Below are 15656 nucleotides of genomic sequence, written 5' to 3'. Positions count from 1 at the left end.
AGATAGTAAAAAAATACTTTTGCTTTCTGTTAGGGAATTGGCATCTTTTTTCAAGAAATATAGGAAAGAACATTGATTATTGATTGATTGCTATGCTTAAGGGCAGACATAATTGGATTTATCAATTTAATGAGGAAAAGATATGTTATGTCACAATTAATTTTAGAAGAATAAATGTATTTTGATACACATGGGCTAGTACAGCTAGAAGAGGTACCAAATATAATTGTTCAGGTGGGAGTGGTTAGAACTTGTTCATCAATATCACTAATAAAATAGGGGGTTGGTCTGTCTTAATCCCTTCAGCACTATCTTCCTACTTTTTTATTTAGCAATTAAAATAGTAAGAGACAGAATGAGACAAAATGATTTTTTTAATGAAAATATCAGTATCTAAAATGACTAGATAAACAAAAACAAGACAACAAATAGAAGCTTTTATCATATCAAATACCTCATAATTGTTGTTTTTTTTTTTCTAATTTGATATACACCTAATGAAGGAGGGCATTAAATGTTGATGGTAAGAACTTCTAAAATTTAAAGAAAAAGTTTTATAAAATGATAATTATATCTATGGGTGTTTACTGAACCGCATAATTAACTTTGTAAAATACATATTTCACGTACATAATTTCTAAAATGATCAAATAACAAATGGGATACCGTTTTTATCTTTTGTCCACGTCGTTTGCTAAACCATGTTGCCTGCTCGTTCAGTGCCATTCACCTTATTTGCTTGTCTGAAGCAAGAAAATGTATACGAACCACTTTAATTTTGTGATATCTTGCTTCTGTTAAAACTCAATCCCAAACCTTAACTCTTCCTCTCCCGATGTTGCCTTCTTTCGCTTATTTTGAAAACACAATCCCGAACTCCTCCTAAACTTAGTCGTCTGCTCGTTCTTGTTGTTCATCTTTCATCGGCAAAGTTTTGAATCACGGATCCTCCTCATATCTGGCTTCTTCACCTCTACTAGCGTCGTCATTTGTTTCTGTTCTCCGGAAGTTGTGAAGTAGAAATCATATCTTCACCGGTTATTGTATTTCCGGAAGCTTCATGACCTAGGCCAAAGTTCAGTTTCATCACCTTTTTCACCGTGTCAACTCGTTATTATCCCGAGCTTCACCACTTTCTTCACCACGTTAGTTCCTTATTGTCTCATCGCGCCACATCAGTACATTTATGAGAATGTCAAAGTATACATCTTCGTCTCCATAAATAAAAATTTTGAGAGTGAAAGTGTTTTTTAATTGTTCATTTATGTACCATTATAGCTTTATTTATAAAACATATTTTTTATATTTAACCTTGTTAATAATATAAAGATGAATTGTCATATGTGTATAGAACGCATAGTGTTGTCAACAAATTCAAAAAGTTTAATATTTTTAAGATTATAGTGTGTATAGAAGTCTTAGTTCATTAACTTAGTTTAAATTATCAACAAATTTATTGTTTTTTTAATTATATGTTATTTATGCTTTCATTCATTCAAATTTCATAATTGTTAATTATGTTTTCATTCTTTGTATAGAGTTAGTTACTAAATTTAGTTTAACTTTGGTTCACTAATGATATTTTATTGAATTTTACAAATCTTGATTATTGTTTTGTTATACAGCAGAAAAGTAAAAGAAATACATCAAGTTCAGGAAGTGTAATTCAATTATCAAGTTTGCAGGATAAATTATATTAGATGAGCAAATTGGAACATTTTATAGATTTTTGTTCTGAAACTTCTACACGAGGAAAGACAAAGGGTCATCTAGGAGTTATACTCCACGAAAAATACATAAATGTTATAAGAAGTAGTGCCTTTTCATTATTCCTGAGCATATCAGAAATTTGATATCTTAGGGGATTACTGGTGAACATATTTGAGAGTTGGGATTACGAAGAAGAGACATTCAAATTCACCAACGTGGTTGTGTTCATCACCACCAATGATATAACATTATTGCTTGGAATCCCAAATAGAGGTAGACATGTCAAGATGGATTCTAATATTGTCTCTAGTGCATTATTCAAAATATTTTTTCCAAGTAAAGATCTAGATCGATATAGATTGGAAAATCTAATGAGGATATATTGTCTTAGAGTCAATTTAGATTCGGATATTTTGCTATTTTGTAACTTTTATATTTTATATTTTATATTTTTTTTTCTATTTTATTTGCTTCTAGTACATATAAGCTATATTTAAGAATTGTAGATATTGTCAATGATTTCAACAACTTAGGAAGTTATAATTGGGTTGAGGCTATATATAATTATATGGCTCCTCAACTCCCAATATTTGAGAATGCTTTTGCTAAAAGACTCCTAGAAGTTTCCTCTCATTGCCTTATATTAAGAGATTTGTTGGTCTACTTGCTGTAAGTTTTTATTTGTTAGTTAATATATTTTATAAATATTTTAATAGTATCTAATTGTTGAATTATGACATAGGCTTGGTTTCTTGAGCATATCCCTATTCAAGTGGCAGACAACATTGTAACATTGAGGATAAGTGCAGGTCTACTTATTCTCATAGAAATATAATAAAAGCTAAGTTAGTAAAAGTCTTACCTAGCTAGGTAATCATTATGTGTATTTCAACTCATGTTAAATTCATCTTATATACTTAATGGTTTTTAATTAATTATATATCGTTATTGATTTTATAGATTATTGTTGATATTCTCCCTACTCCTGAGAAAGCGAATTTACTTGGCACCACTCTTCCTTATTAAATTTGAGTCTACACCATGATGGGGTGAGACATCGGCTTCACAATTTCACTTAGACTTAGAGAGAGAAATTGGATGTGCTCATTGCATTGGAAAAGAAAAACTAATCCAAAAGCTTATCCTTGATAGTGAAAGTTAATCGAGAATTAGTTGTCATTTTAAAAAGGGAAGGTTTTTCTTATCCAACTAGCCATCCTGCCAAAGATTCTTATCCTGACCTTGTTTCAATCAATCTGAACAAGAGAGAATGTGAAAGAAGTCACTATAACCTCAGGTCTACCTTTAAAGATACACCTAATTGGCTAGCATTAGTCCTAGGTAGGAAGAGGAGCAGGAGAAAAATAAAGGAGGGTGAAAGGAGTACTTTGGAGATAAAGTTTAGGGAGGTTGATTTTGAAATGAAAGAAGAAGATAAAACTATATTAGTTGGCGACGAAACTGACGATGAAGAAGAGGCTGATAAAATAAAAGCAAGGGAGATGGACATGAAGAGTATGAGATTGAATGTTATTAAAGTAAGTTGACATTTATGCAAAAATATTTAAGTTTGTTTGAAGTAATTGCATTTTCTTTAATTTGTCTTTTGCTTATGCAAAAATTCAAATAAATAAAAAAAAAATGAAAACATGTGATCTACCAAATAGAATTCCTTTAAAATCCAAGATGACCTACTTTTGATTTCCTATGGTAGGAAGACTACTACTCATTGACTATAAATGGCTTATTCACATGTGTCTTAGGTAATATATTTACAGACGAGAAAGTAATTGATGCTTATATTTCATTACTTTTCAAGGAAGCTTCCTCGTCTGAAGTTTCCTCATATAATAGATTATATAATAAATCCATATACTCCTTAATTGGATTCATGGTAAATATTTGACTCCATATTATAATTTTTATTATGTTGTGATATTATTACACTAATTTATTATTATATATTGAATCTTGTAGTCATCATATGAACATATATGGGAAACAATTTTATGTCATATTATCAAAACAAATCTGATTGATCGAGAAGTTAGATATATTTTTATACCTACAAATATTGATCGTGCACATTATCATTTAATAGTCATGGACACTGAGACAAAAACGTTCTACCATTATAATTCATCATCCTATAACTATAAATAGGATCAACATTTTACAAGCTAGTTAGTATTAAGATATGAAATTTATATTCTAGCATTATAATACTTTGTTATATATTTTTATAAATATTTTTTTGTTTGTCCAATGCTCACATGTCTCTAGGATGAAAATATTTTATGGTGATAAAGTAAAGAAACTACATAATGGGTTACAAGAATATCACCCTTTAGAAGAATGTCTCTCTACTAAAGTAGATTGTTCTCAACATATATTGTTGTTAGTAAATTATTACATTAATAGTAAATTTCAATTGTACATTGTCATTGTAATTTTGTTACTAATTTAATTTTGTGATAATGTAGGAATGACTATGTCTTTTTCGTTAAGTAATATATAAGACATCTATTGTACAATATTAATATGAAATTCACTCAAAAAGATATTCATAAATTTAGAGTGGAGGTTGCATTATCAATCAGTAGGTTTTGTAAATTCAAAGTTAAATGAATTATCAACCTTGTTGTTGACGAGTTGTAGTGTGTTTGTAATTGACGTGTTGTAGTATGTTTGTAATTGGCGTGTTGTATAGTATGTTTGTAATTTGTATATCAAAATTTGATGTTTGTTGTAAATTTAGACTTCATCTAATTATTTAGTATGAAATTTGTTTAGTCTAGATTCTTGTTATTAATCATTGTTATTGTTCTAAAATGTTGTGTTGTGTTATTTTTGTATTGGATTGTTTAAAATTGTAGTATTGTGTTGTTCTAAATTTAGCTTGCTACATTATTTATTGTGCCCGAATCGTGTTAAAAAATTTGTAACTCTCAATACGTTGTATCATAATGAACTTAGAGGGCATTTACACATTCAGGAGACTAACCAAAACACATATGATCTGACCCCATGTCGATTGATGTAGTTTGGATCACAACCGATTTTGACCGATGGACTTCGACTATCTGAAAAATAAAATTTTTAACACCATCACATAGAGGAAAGCTTAAGGATCTCAAATTTGATGTGATTTAATGATTATCATATAATTTTTATTTATATTAAGCTTACGACATTATTTATTGTGCCCAAATGGTATCAAAAAAATTCATAACTCTTAATACATTATATCTTAATGAGGTTAGAGGGCATTTACACATTCATAAGACTAGCCCAAACACATATAATCCGGCCCCATGTCGATTCGATGTAGTGGGTCATCAGTCGATTTTGACTAAAATTAGTTGATGGACTTCAACTATTCGAAAAATAAAAATTAGACACCATCACATAGAGGGAAGCTCAAGGATCTCAAATATGGTGTAGTTCAGTGATTATATATCATATAATTTTCATTTACATTGAGCTTACGACATCATGCATTGTGCCCGAATCATCTTAAAAAAATTGTAACTCTTAATACGTTAAATATAGAAACACAACAATTTATATCTCTATATAAACGAGATATGAATATAGAAACATAGCATATACAACATTACATGTTACATTGAGATATTTAAATGTATTTAGCAAAACACACATTTGAATATATTTAGGAAAATATACTTATATGTTCATTCATCACAATGATAGGCTTTTTTACCAAATACATACAAAAGCTGAGCACTATCACAAAAGACATCAATACAAGAACACCATTATATGTATCAACTTGCTAGAGGCATTCTACACGATCTTTTATTGTGATCCAATTGTTTGCACCTACTACACTTGTTTTTAACATTTCTCGTGTGTTTGGACGGGATCCTCACCTTCTTCCTTCTTCCAGGTTGCACTAGGCTACTAGGTGGTAAAACAATGCATTCTTGTCCACCTATTGACCAATATTGTTTACTTCTACATGGATAAATACGATCCATGTAAGTACTTTTCCAAGTTTCAAATAAGAAATAATCTTCAAAATACTTATACGGGTCCATGTTCGTTTATAAACACACTGCTATAGCAAGTGAGCAAGGATGTCCTGAAATCTGAAACTCACTGCAATCACATTTACAACACTCCATGTCAACTATATAGGATGATGATAAAGTGCGTACCTCCATTTCTGTTCTGGTATGTGGATGAATAGTATAGTACATAATTTTTTTTGTCTCCCAGCCTCAATCTCTTTTATAGCAAATGATGTCAATACTCTTACAGAATTAGCCACTTGTTTCTTATGGTTATAAAACCATTGAGCAACCTTCCTCCTTGTGTTCTTTATTAGTATTGTAATTGAGAGTTCTCTAGTTTTCTTTAACAATGTATTCATGCTTTCAGAATAATTTGTTATCAACACTGAGTACCTTCTATCAGGGAAATGTACATTTGTCTATTTTGTAGATTCTATATTTTGAAGCCATTTATAAGCATATACATGTGTCTCTAACATAGTCTGTATGATTCAATTAAATTGAGGAATTGTATTTGCTCTAGCTGCAATCCAAAACAATCCTAATGCAGGTTTATCATGAGTATCAGTAATTATATTACATGACAAGTGATGACAACATAATTCATCGTAAGCAATAGGGTAAACTTTACTAATTGTAGATAATATTCCACGATGTCTATCATATATAATTGTCATATTTGATAGATCAACTACAATAAATATTTTTAAATGATTTAAAAACCATTCTCATGTAAAGCCACACTCAACCTCAGCAATTGCAAAGCCAACTGGAAGAAGATTTCCATTACCACCTATTGTCGTGACCATCAATAATACACCAGATTACTTGCCCCTTAGGTGTGTTGCATCAATTCCAATTAATTTTTGAAAATAGGTTCGAAAAACTCTTCCACATGCACCAAAAACCTAGAAATAACGATGGAATTTATCATTCTTTCTTTTCAATGCAACGTATGTACCTGAGTCTATATTTTAGCTCACAAAATAATCTAGAAACATCACCATAATCCATATCGAAATCACCTACCACATTATTTATAGCTTTCATAACTTTATTTTGTATGTGAAACGTTTGTTCATAGCATATTTAGCAAGTGTATCTTAAAATATTTTTGCATTGCGTATACCTACAATAAGAACTTATATATGTTTATGTAAGTACTACTAAAATTTAGTTGAGTTAACATAATAAAAGTTAAAAAAAATACATAATTACCTAACCAATAAAAAAATTCCTCAACACAATCATCTATTTGTTCTATTAACAATGGAAAGAGTCTTGTGTTCATTTCATATGCATCTTCAACTAATGGAAATTGCTCTTCAAAATTGCTATATTCATTAGTGTTGTTGGCACATCTAATAAATATTGTATATCATTTGCTAATAATTTATTCTTAGAAACATTCATTTGAATTTTCGCTTCCATTCTATTCTCATTATATTCTTGTTCAGTCCATTACTCTCAAAAAGATCTTCCAATCCTATACTTGATCGTAAGTACTGGGTTATCCTCAAAACTAGGAGCTTCTTCAGTCAAATTGAAACTTTAATTAATAGTCTCTCTAGTATTGACTACAACACTAGAGGAAGTTGAATGTGTACTCAAATTAATATTTGGAGTAACAGATTTGTTTTGATTATCTATTTGTGAATCTATAGATTACATCATATCTGTGAGCACTTCATTAGAAATTTTATCTTCCTTGCATTAATACAATTATAAATTAACCATATTGTAAACAAAGAATTTATTAAGACTGTGAATATTTAAAAAAACATATTAACCGGAGGAAGTCAATATATCATTAAAAGTGTATCTTACTAAAATTGTACTATAAATATTTTAAGATTTATCCTTTAAGAAACAATTATCTATTTATCTATAAGATAAATGTAAAATTAGGATTTTAATTTAAAGAGTTAGATAAAGACATCTAAAAATTAAAAATGCTATTCTTCCTACAAATTCATAATACTTGTATATAACAAGAGAAAAAAATAACTAAAATATAATAAAAGACAACATACATCTCTAAATTGATCACAGTGAAAAATTTCATCCTCGGTAGGATTTTAAATGTGATCGGTGTTTTGGAGTTTTTTTTAATACTTGCAATTGTTGGAACTATGCCGAAAGTTTTTGGAGCTGTCGAAACATTGATTTACACTAAACTAAAGTGCAAACTTCATTTATAAGAATGATTCACATTGCAGGAAGCTTTGAGCGCTAACCCAAATAAACAACATATCTAACTCGATCGCGAATATGGCGAAGAGGAAGGTTGCGTTTCACCGGTTAGGATTTTGGTGGTTCGGAGGGGAGGATCGTTTGTCTTCGTTGAGTTGCTACATCGTGCTGTAATAAATGAAACACATTGAGTTGCTGAACCGTGTTGCACTATGGTGTTTAAGTTTAGGTTTGACGAAGAAGATACACCGTTGCTGACTGTCAGTGTTGGTTCGGATGCACGTTAGGAAGAGTAATCGACCGTGGCACGGTGCTGACTACAATGTTGGAAACACGTTGAGTTACTGCACTATGCATTTGATGACGAAGAAGATGAATCGTGATGCATCATGATGTTTAAGTTTAGGTTTAATGAAGAAGTTGTATTGTCGCAGGTCACCGGTGTTGGTTTGGACACACCTTGAGAAGATAAATCGCACATGGTTTGGATGAATGCAATAGTCACGTTGGAAAAGATGGATACTCATAAGAGAGAGGCGGAGGATAAAATTGATATCCATGATCATTTTAGAAGCTATATACGTTAAATAGGTATTTTATTAATTAATCGGTTCAGTGAAAATCCGTTAAATCTAGAATGTTAGATTTTCAATCTGCATTTTCGTACAGAGAGATCACTGTTTGACACACTACTGACACGTACCTTGTTTTTAGCATGGAGCATGTGAACGTGTAGATATATCTCACAAACACGTGTGAAGCTTCAATTCAAATTTGACGAAGCAAAAACTCAGTCTCCATGTTTCTTTCATCCGCAGAATTTGGTGAAGTTCAAAGCCAAACGATGGCAGACATCGAGCTGGGTCCTGGGCACACAGTGACATCGCACGGAGCCAAGCTCGCCCGCTTCCACCTCCACGACTGGGCCATTCTCCTCCTCCTCGGCGGCCTCGAGTTCCTGTTCTATGAGCTCGATCCGTTCCACCGGTTCGTCGGCCGCGACATGATGACCGACCTCAAGTACCCGCTCAAGCGCACCACTATCCCCTTCTGGGCCGTTCCAGTTACACTTATCCTTCTTTTTCCATTTTATTTTTATTTTTAAAATAAACAATTTTTTTTAAAAAAAATTTATCCCCAGATTATTGCAGTTTTCGTGCCGTGCCTGGTGTTCCTGGCTGTTTACTTACGAAGAAAGGATGTTTACGATCTCCATCACGCCGTTTTAGGTAAATGAATTTAGTCATTTGTGTGTTAATTAACTGGCTAATTAATCACAATTTATCCGTAGGCATTTTGTATTCGGTGTGTGACGTGGATGCTGAGTGACGGGCTTAAGGACGCCGTGGGCCGGCCTCAGCCCGACTTCTATTGGCGTTGCTTTCCCGACGGAAGAGCGGTCTACGACGACCTCACCGCGCGCGCTCTGTGCCACGGCCCGAAGAACTCAGTCGACGACGGATACAAAAGCTTTCCCAGCGGTCATGCTTCTTGTAAAATTTCCCACATTTTCTTTCAACACTAAATCGATTTCTAATTATAAAAATATGGTTTGTTTTCAGGGTCGTTTGCAGGTTTGGGTTTCTTCTCGTGGTACCTCGCGGGCAAGATCCGTGCCTTTGATCGCCGAGGCCACGTCGATAAGCTCTGCCTCGTGATGCTCCCTTTATCGGTGGCCGCCGTCGTGTCCATCCCGCTGGTGAACGACTACATGCACCACTGGGACGACGTCTTCGCCGGCGGCCTGCTAGGGTCAGCGATCGGATCGGTCTGTTACTTGCAATTCTTTCCACCACCCTGTCAAGTTCACGGTATGCTGTTCGATTAAGCTTAGGCTCATCGTGAAATTGTTTTACTCGCAACGTTACTGGCTCAGGTTGGAGATCGCACGCGTCTTCTCGGGCGTTAGCCGAGTCAAGATATCCGGAAGCGGGCGAAGATATTTAAGGCATTAAAGAGGGGTCACGGGAGACAGCATAAGGTACCAGCTCAGAGAGTCAAGTGGGCCAGGCCACTACATTAATTAAACGCCCACAATTGATGGCTTGCAGTAAACACACGCACAGGAACTAGCTGCGAATTATAAAAAATACTCGTCTAAGAGATCATTTCGCTCGCCGAAGGCATTAATTTCTGCCTGGTTTTATGGCGAGACGCCGGAGGCTGCTGCATTGCTGCGGTTGCTTTTATCTTGTGGAGTCTGGTCAAAGTAAAGCGGGGAGGAGAAAATAAAGGTTTTGACAGACTGGCAAATCGGAACGCTTTTCGACCGTTGATGAAGGGATGGAACGGGATAAGGGTATCAGCAGTTGTTGGGGGTGAAAGCCACTAGGGAGTTGTCCAGATCGAAGCTGACGCGTGTCCCCTGCTGCTGCACGTTGCCGATGATGGACAGCGGCGCGGTGGTAGGGGCGAACGCCAGGCAGTAGGTGCCGGCACCGTCGATCGGGATTAGGTAGTTTTTGGCTGGGAGGCGGAGGTTCCGGCCGCCTGGGAAGTGGAAGGACACCGTCGGGACCTCGACAGTCGTCCGGGAGGAGAGGTCGTAGCAGGTGTCGAACAGCGAGAAGCCGGATGTAGGAGGAAGCGAGGAGGTACCGGCGCGGAATGCGTCGCGCAGCGCCTGGTAGGCGGAGCTCTGGAGTCGAGTGACGGCTGTGCCGGAGTCGACGATCACTCCGCCGGCGCCGCGGTCGTCCATCGCGAAGGTGGACGTCGGGATGGACAGCATCTGACCGCCGACGCTGATCCCGTTCAGGCCGATGTAGTAGAAGGTCTTGACTCGGGGGTTGCGGAGGAGCGGCGCGGTCACGGAGGTAGATCCGTTGGAAGGGGCCGCCGCCGCGGCAGTGATGAGGTCGAGCGTGGAGGATGCGGGGGAGTCGCGGTCAACAAGGCAGTAGGAGAAGGAGCGGGCTGACATCTGGGAGGGGAAGGAGAGTAGTCCGCCGCCCAGAGCGAGTAGCCCGGCCGCGCCGACAAAAAGGCCCTCGTTGTCGTGGCCGCATCCGACGGCTACGCCGGAGACCGGGTCCGAGCCCCCTAGGGTCAGCGTCTCGGTGATGAAGTCCCCGACAGTGTACGAACCATCGCCGTAGTTAACCTGGTACAGACAACTTCCATCGCCGGTTGGAGAGGAAGAGGAGTTCCGGCAGGCGGAGATGTCGAGGGCGCGGCATTGCGACGAACCGCAGGAAAGAGGGGCGGAGGAGGTGGAGGCGGAGGGGTCATACACGGGGTCGGACTGCTGGTAGCAATCGGCGCAGGGGACGCACTGGATCCAACTGACGTCGCTCCCGGTGTCGAGGACCATGTACATCGGCCTCGCCGGACTACCGACGCCCACCCGAGAGAAGTACTCGCCGCTACCCATGCTGGTTCCGGAGACGATGGGTCCTTCAATCGCCGCCGCCGCCGCGGTGCTCTCCAGAAACTTCTCTTCCGCAACGGGCTTCAGATCGGCCGCAGCGACGCCACCGACAGCAAAGGCCGCGCGGGCGTTGACGGCACGGACGCGGGCGGCGTCTCGGCGGAGGCGAGCGAGTGTGAGTTCTTTGTAGTCGGGGTGGCGTTGGCCATCAGAGAAAGGAAGGAAATCACGGGAATGGAGAGGGAGGGAGATAGCTGCCTCCGCCGCGGCGGCGGCGGCGGCGGCGATGTTACGGGTTGGAAAAAAACCGGCGGAGGGCACGAAGGAGACAGCGTGGAGGGCTCGGGTGAGACCGGCGGAGACGTCGAGAGTGGCGGTTTCTTTTGATCCGGTGCTCCGCCGCGGGTGGTGACGGCACGCCGCTGGCCCAGTCGAGAGCGCAAGTAGAAAAAGCATAAAACGCAGGCCGTGAGCTATAGCACGATCCTCCGCCATGAGAGCGGCTGAGGCAGCGGGCAAGGCCGAGTGGGGGAGCAGAAGACAGAATGGGAGGTAATTTAAAGCTGTTGAAGAAAACGGAGGAGGGGTAACTCCACCGCACCGGCGTCAGTTGCGGAGGCGATTGGGGAAGAAGAGTTTCTGGATCCGTTAGAAGAAGCGATTCGAAAGGCGCATCGTGGATGGGCCACGGATGGGCTTAATCATTGTCCTCTTCGAAGAAATGGGCTCCACCCAATTTTACTGGAAGGCCCTTTTAACCACCGGACCGGACCGGACCGGGTCAATCAAGGAGTCGCGTTACCAACAGAACAGAAGATGCCGGGATAAAGGGCCGAGCGGTCTGGCAGCTGCTAGAAGGGTCGTAAAGGTGGAACAAACGACCACGAGCCCCGACATAAGACGCCGAACAAACGGTTGAGACCTCCGTTGGCGTTTACGGAAATGCAGTGCGGTGTGGGCCCATCGCCCATCATTCTGCCGCTGCGGCTAATTTTAAGCATGTGAAGTTGTCTCTTCTACTCAGATTTACTATAACGGTACATGAGTTCGATGGACGGTGGAAGTATATTTTTGATAAAGAAAAATCATCAATATTCTAATTATTTGATGTGATCAATTATAAATTAATATTATAGTTTATATTTTTTTTACATAACGATAGATTAATGATAGATTAAGAAGGACATTTAGAATGAATATAATCATTTTTATTATAATATAACATGTCTATGATGTAATACTAAGAGATGAGATGAATTTTTTAGACGATAAAAGTTTAAATTTCACCAAAGACATTCTACTTGGGAAGTTAAAAACTTATGACATTGAATCATTGCGCTTTTTATAAGATGGTCAATGAGAAATTTTTATAAAATTAAATTAGTCAACTTTAAAAATAGTAAAAATTGAATATCTATTTTTTTTAATAAAAAAAACTAAATTAAGAAGAGCATTCTTCTCTTTTCCTATTGCCTGTTAAATGTAAAGCTGCGTTTCTAAAACTAATATTTTCTTTTAGGGAGGAGTAGGATGGCAAATGAGTTAAGTTTTATGATGTTTAAATTTATTTGATAAGTTAATTGAGTTAAATTAAGTTAAAGTTAAAATAAATCAAACCGTCGATACTCGTTCAAACTTAATTAAGATTTTTTTACGAGTTTAAATTTGATTAATTTAGAAGTTATCGAGCTAGTTCATTAATTGCTCGAAAATTTTTAAATTTTAAATTTATCTGATTAAACTTGACAGTACATGTTTATTTATTTATTTTAAAAGTTTTTATTTTTTAATTATATTAATAAGAATTTTATTAATTAATATTATTCATAAATTTTATTTCTGAACATTATTTACAAATATTTTACAATTCATTTTCATAACTATTACTTTATATATATAATTTTTTTTAAAAAAAAATATTTTAAATATATATACATTAGAGGAAAATTTTATTAGCTTAAATTTATTATAACACAATCCTTAAATTTTAAAATCTTAAATATATATAATATATCCCATGAGCATCTAAAATTTTTAATCTGTAACATTATAATCCAAAAAGGAAACCTGAATACTAGAGAAAAAATCTTATTAACTCAAACTTATTATAACTCAACTCTTAAATCTTAAAATTTTAAATCCTAAATACATATAATATATCCTAAAAAAAATTAAAAAATTATTGAAGGAGTCAAGGTGCTTGGACCAATTCACACATACACATGGGTACCTGAATTAATTTCAAGCGCATTAAGTCATGTACGGACGATTCCACGGGCTAAGGTATCATCCATGGGCTAAGGTCCGTATATTTATCAAGAGCATAGTTTGCAAAATCGCGATCCGGATCGTAGGATCGTACGATCCTACGATTCAGAAACCCAAAATCGATCCATGATCGTGCAGAATCGTTTTTGCAGTAGGATCGCAGTAGGATCGGAGCAGGATCGGTAGAATCGGAGCAGAATCGGTGGAAGCTTTGAGAGGTCATAACTTTTGACTCGGATTGAACCATGAGGCCTATAATATATCAAATTATAGCTCGTCCAGAGGTCTTTAATAAATTTCAAAGTTTATCCTTAACCATTATCTTGTTTTCATCTTATTAGAGTTTTAAATTATTTAAATATATATTTATTTATTTTTGAGTTAGTTTTTTATTAATAATATTCTGTCATTTATTTTTCTCAAAATAATAAGTTTTTGGATGCCTATTGTCTAGTATTGTGTGACATCAATCAGTCTTTAGAAGATTATTTCCGACATTCATATTTGAATCAAAGGATTCAATAGCTTCTGTTATATACGTTAGATGCTTTGTTGATATTTAAATTGAATTATCTTATAAAACAAGGAAATATTTTTGACATTGTATGTGTTATTACTATTGTGTTAATAGATATTTTATATTCTTTCATTTTATGATATGAAAATATAAATATTATTACTATGCGAGAATGATAGTTGAATTACAAGTTAATTTAAATTTGTACATGTAGTAATGTAATTTGATGTGTTGAGTGTAAATAATTACATATATATACAAAATTAGTTATTTATTTATATGTAAATGAGTTTTTTAGGTATTTTTTCTAATTATTAATCATGTATGATAAAATTTTAAGGGTTTTTGGTAGGATCGTACGATTCTACGATCCGATCCTGACCGATCCGATCCTGACCCTAAATCGATCCTGCATAGGATCGCGATTCTACAAACTATGATCAAGAGAGATATTTTCTATATTTAATTATTATAGTTTGTTCTAAAATACAAGCATATATTTTTTATTAAGAAGATAAATAATGATTAAATTTTTTATTTTTTATTAAGAAGATAATAATGATTAATTTTTTTTATTACTGTTTTATGTGAATCAACGTATCAATCATCAATCAAAATGTTCTCATAAGTTAAATTATTTTGATGTCCCAGCAAGATGCCTGCCTCTCGACACGGACCATGCATCAGGTCAGCTCCAAACAGAGCAATCACCCCTAAGAAAAACAGCTGTTTTTCCAGTAACCCTAAAACCCCAAATCCCAATACTCTGCTCCTCTTTATCTCAAACCCTAAACACTAAACAGTAGAACCCCAAATGCCAAGACTCTGCTCCTCTCTTTCTCAAACCTCTCTAAACCCTTAAATACCAATACCAAAGTTCTACATTCCACTTATTTTTTGGTTGTACTCTAAATATTTAATTTATGTCAGTGAAGCTTGCAGTTAAAGATAAAGCAGAGCAGAAAATCGCCCAGATTCTCCTTGTCCGTGCATCACTATTGCTTTTATGCCCTCCTTTTGTCCTCAGGACGTAGCGTAGACGTTGGACGTATGATATCTCTGACATAATAGTTAGAGATTGATTCTCAAGAATTGACGACCTGTGATTTATCTTACCATGCGCTATGATTTGTGTACCTGTACCTCTCTCCATATCCGTGGACAGTGACGGATCTAGGGGAGAGCGGGAGTGTGCTTGAGCACCCCCTTGCTCCCGAAAAATTTCATCAGTATACTGCAGTCCCAAGGGCAGCGAGAAGGAAGACAAGTTCCAATTTCCTTTTTTGAGCGCCCTCTTTCTTTTTTGTTTGGATTTATCACTATTCATGGGGTCGATATTAAAGAGATTGTTAAAATAACGAATCTACTTTTATGCCTTTTTTTTCCATATCTGCTTCAATAAATAATATTGTGCACAATTTGGAGGAGAATTGACTAGTTGGATCGATGAGCTAAAATTACGATCGGGAGGACAAATGTTCGATTTCCTTTTACTGGATAATTTATCAAATTCAATAGGTACTTCGTTTTATTCCTTGTGTTTGTTCTTTGTACTAGTAAC

General features: G+C 36.2%; 1 protein-coding gene and 1 pseudogene across 2 annotated transcripts; one reads left to right on the top strand and one right to left on the bottom strand.

The window, feature by feature from the left end:
* The first annotated feature begins 8784 nt into the window (after positions 1 to 8784).
* Positions 8785 to 9935, top strand: LOC122047520 (annotated as a pseudogene).
* Positions 9933 to 11969, bottom strand: LOC122047519 (protein ASPARTIC PROTEASE IN GUARD CELL 1-like). Of its 2 annotated transcripts, XM_042608871.1 has the most exons (2): positions 11688 to 11969; positions 9933 to 11591 (listed from the first exon to the last, which is right to left on the bottom strand). In XM_042608871.1, exons 1-2 carry the CDS (start codon positions 11803 to 11805, stop codon positions 10243 to 10245), a joined length of 1467 nt encoding a protein of 488 aa, XP_042464805.1. In that variant the 5' UTR covers positions 11806 to 11969; the 3' UTR covers positions 9933 to 10242. The 2 variants fall into 2 exon arrangements, with proteins under 2 accessions (XP_042464805.1, XP_042464804.1); XM_042608870.1 differs by having other exon boundaries at positions 9933 to 11968.
* Positions 11970 to 15656: the final 3687 nt, after the last annotated feature.

The sequence above is a fragment of the Zingiber officinale genome, chromosome 2B (genome assembly GCF_018446385.1).
Source record: "Zingiber officinale cultivar Zhangliang chromosome 2B, Zo_v1.1, whole genome shotgun sequence".
Lineage (NCBI taxonomy): Eukaryota > Viridiplantae > Streptophyta > Magnoliopsida > Zingiberales > Zingiberaceae > Zingiber > Zingiber officinale.
The sequence above is the reverse complement of the archived record's forward strand: the minus strand, read 5'-3'. Positions and strand labels throughout refer to the sequence as shown.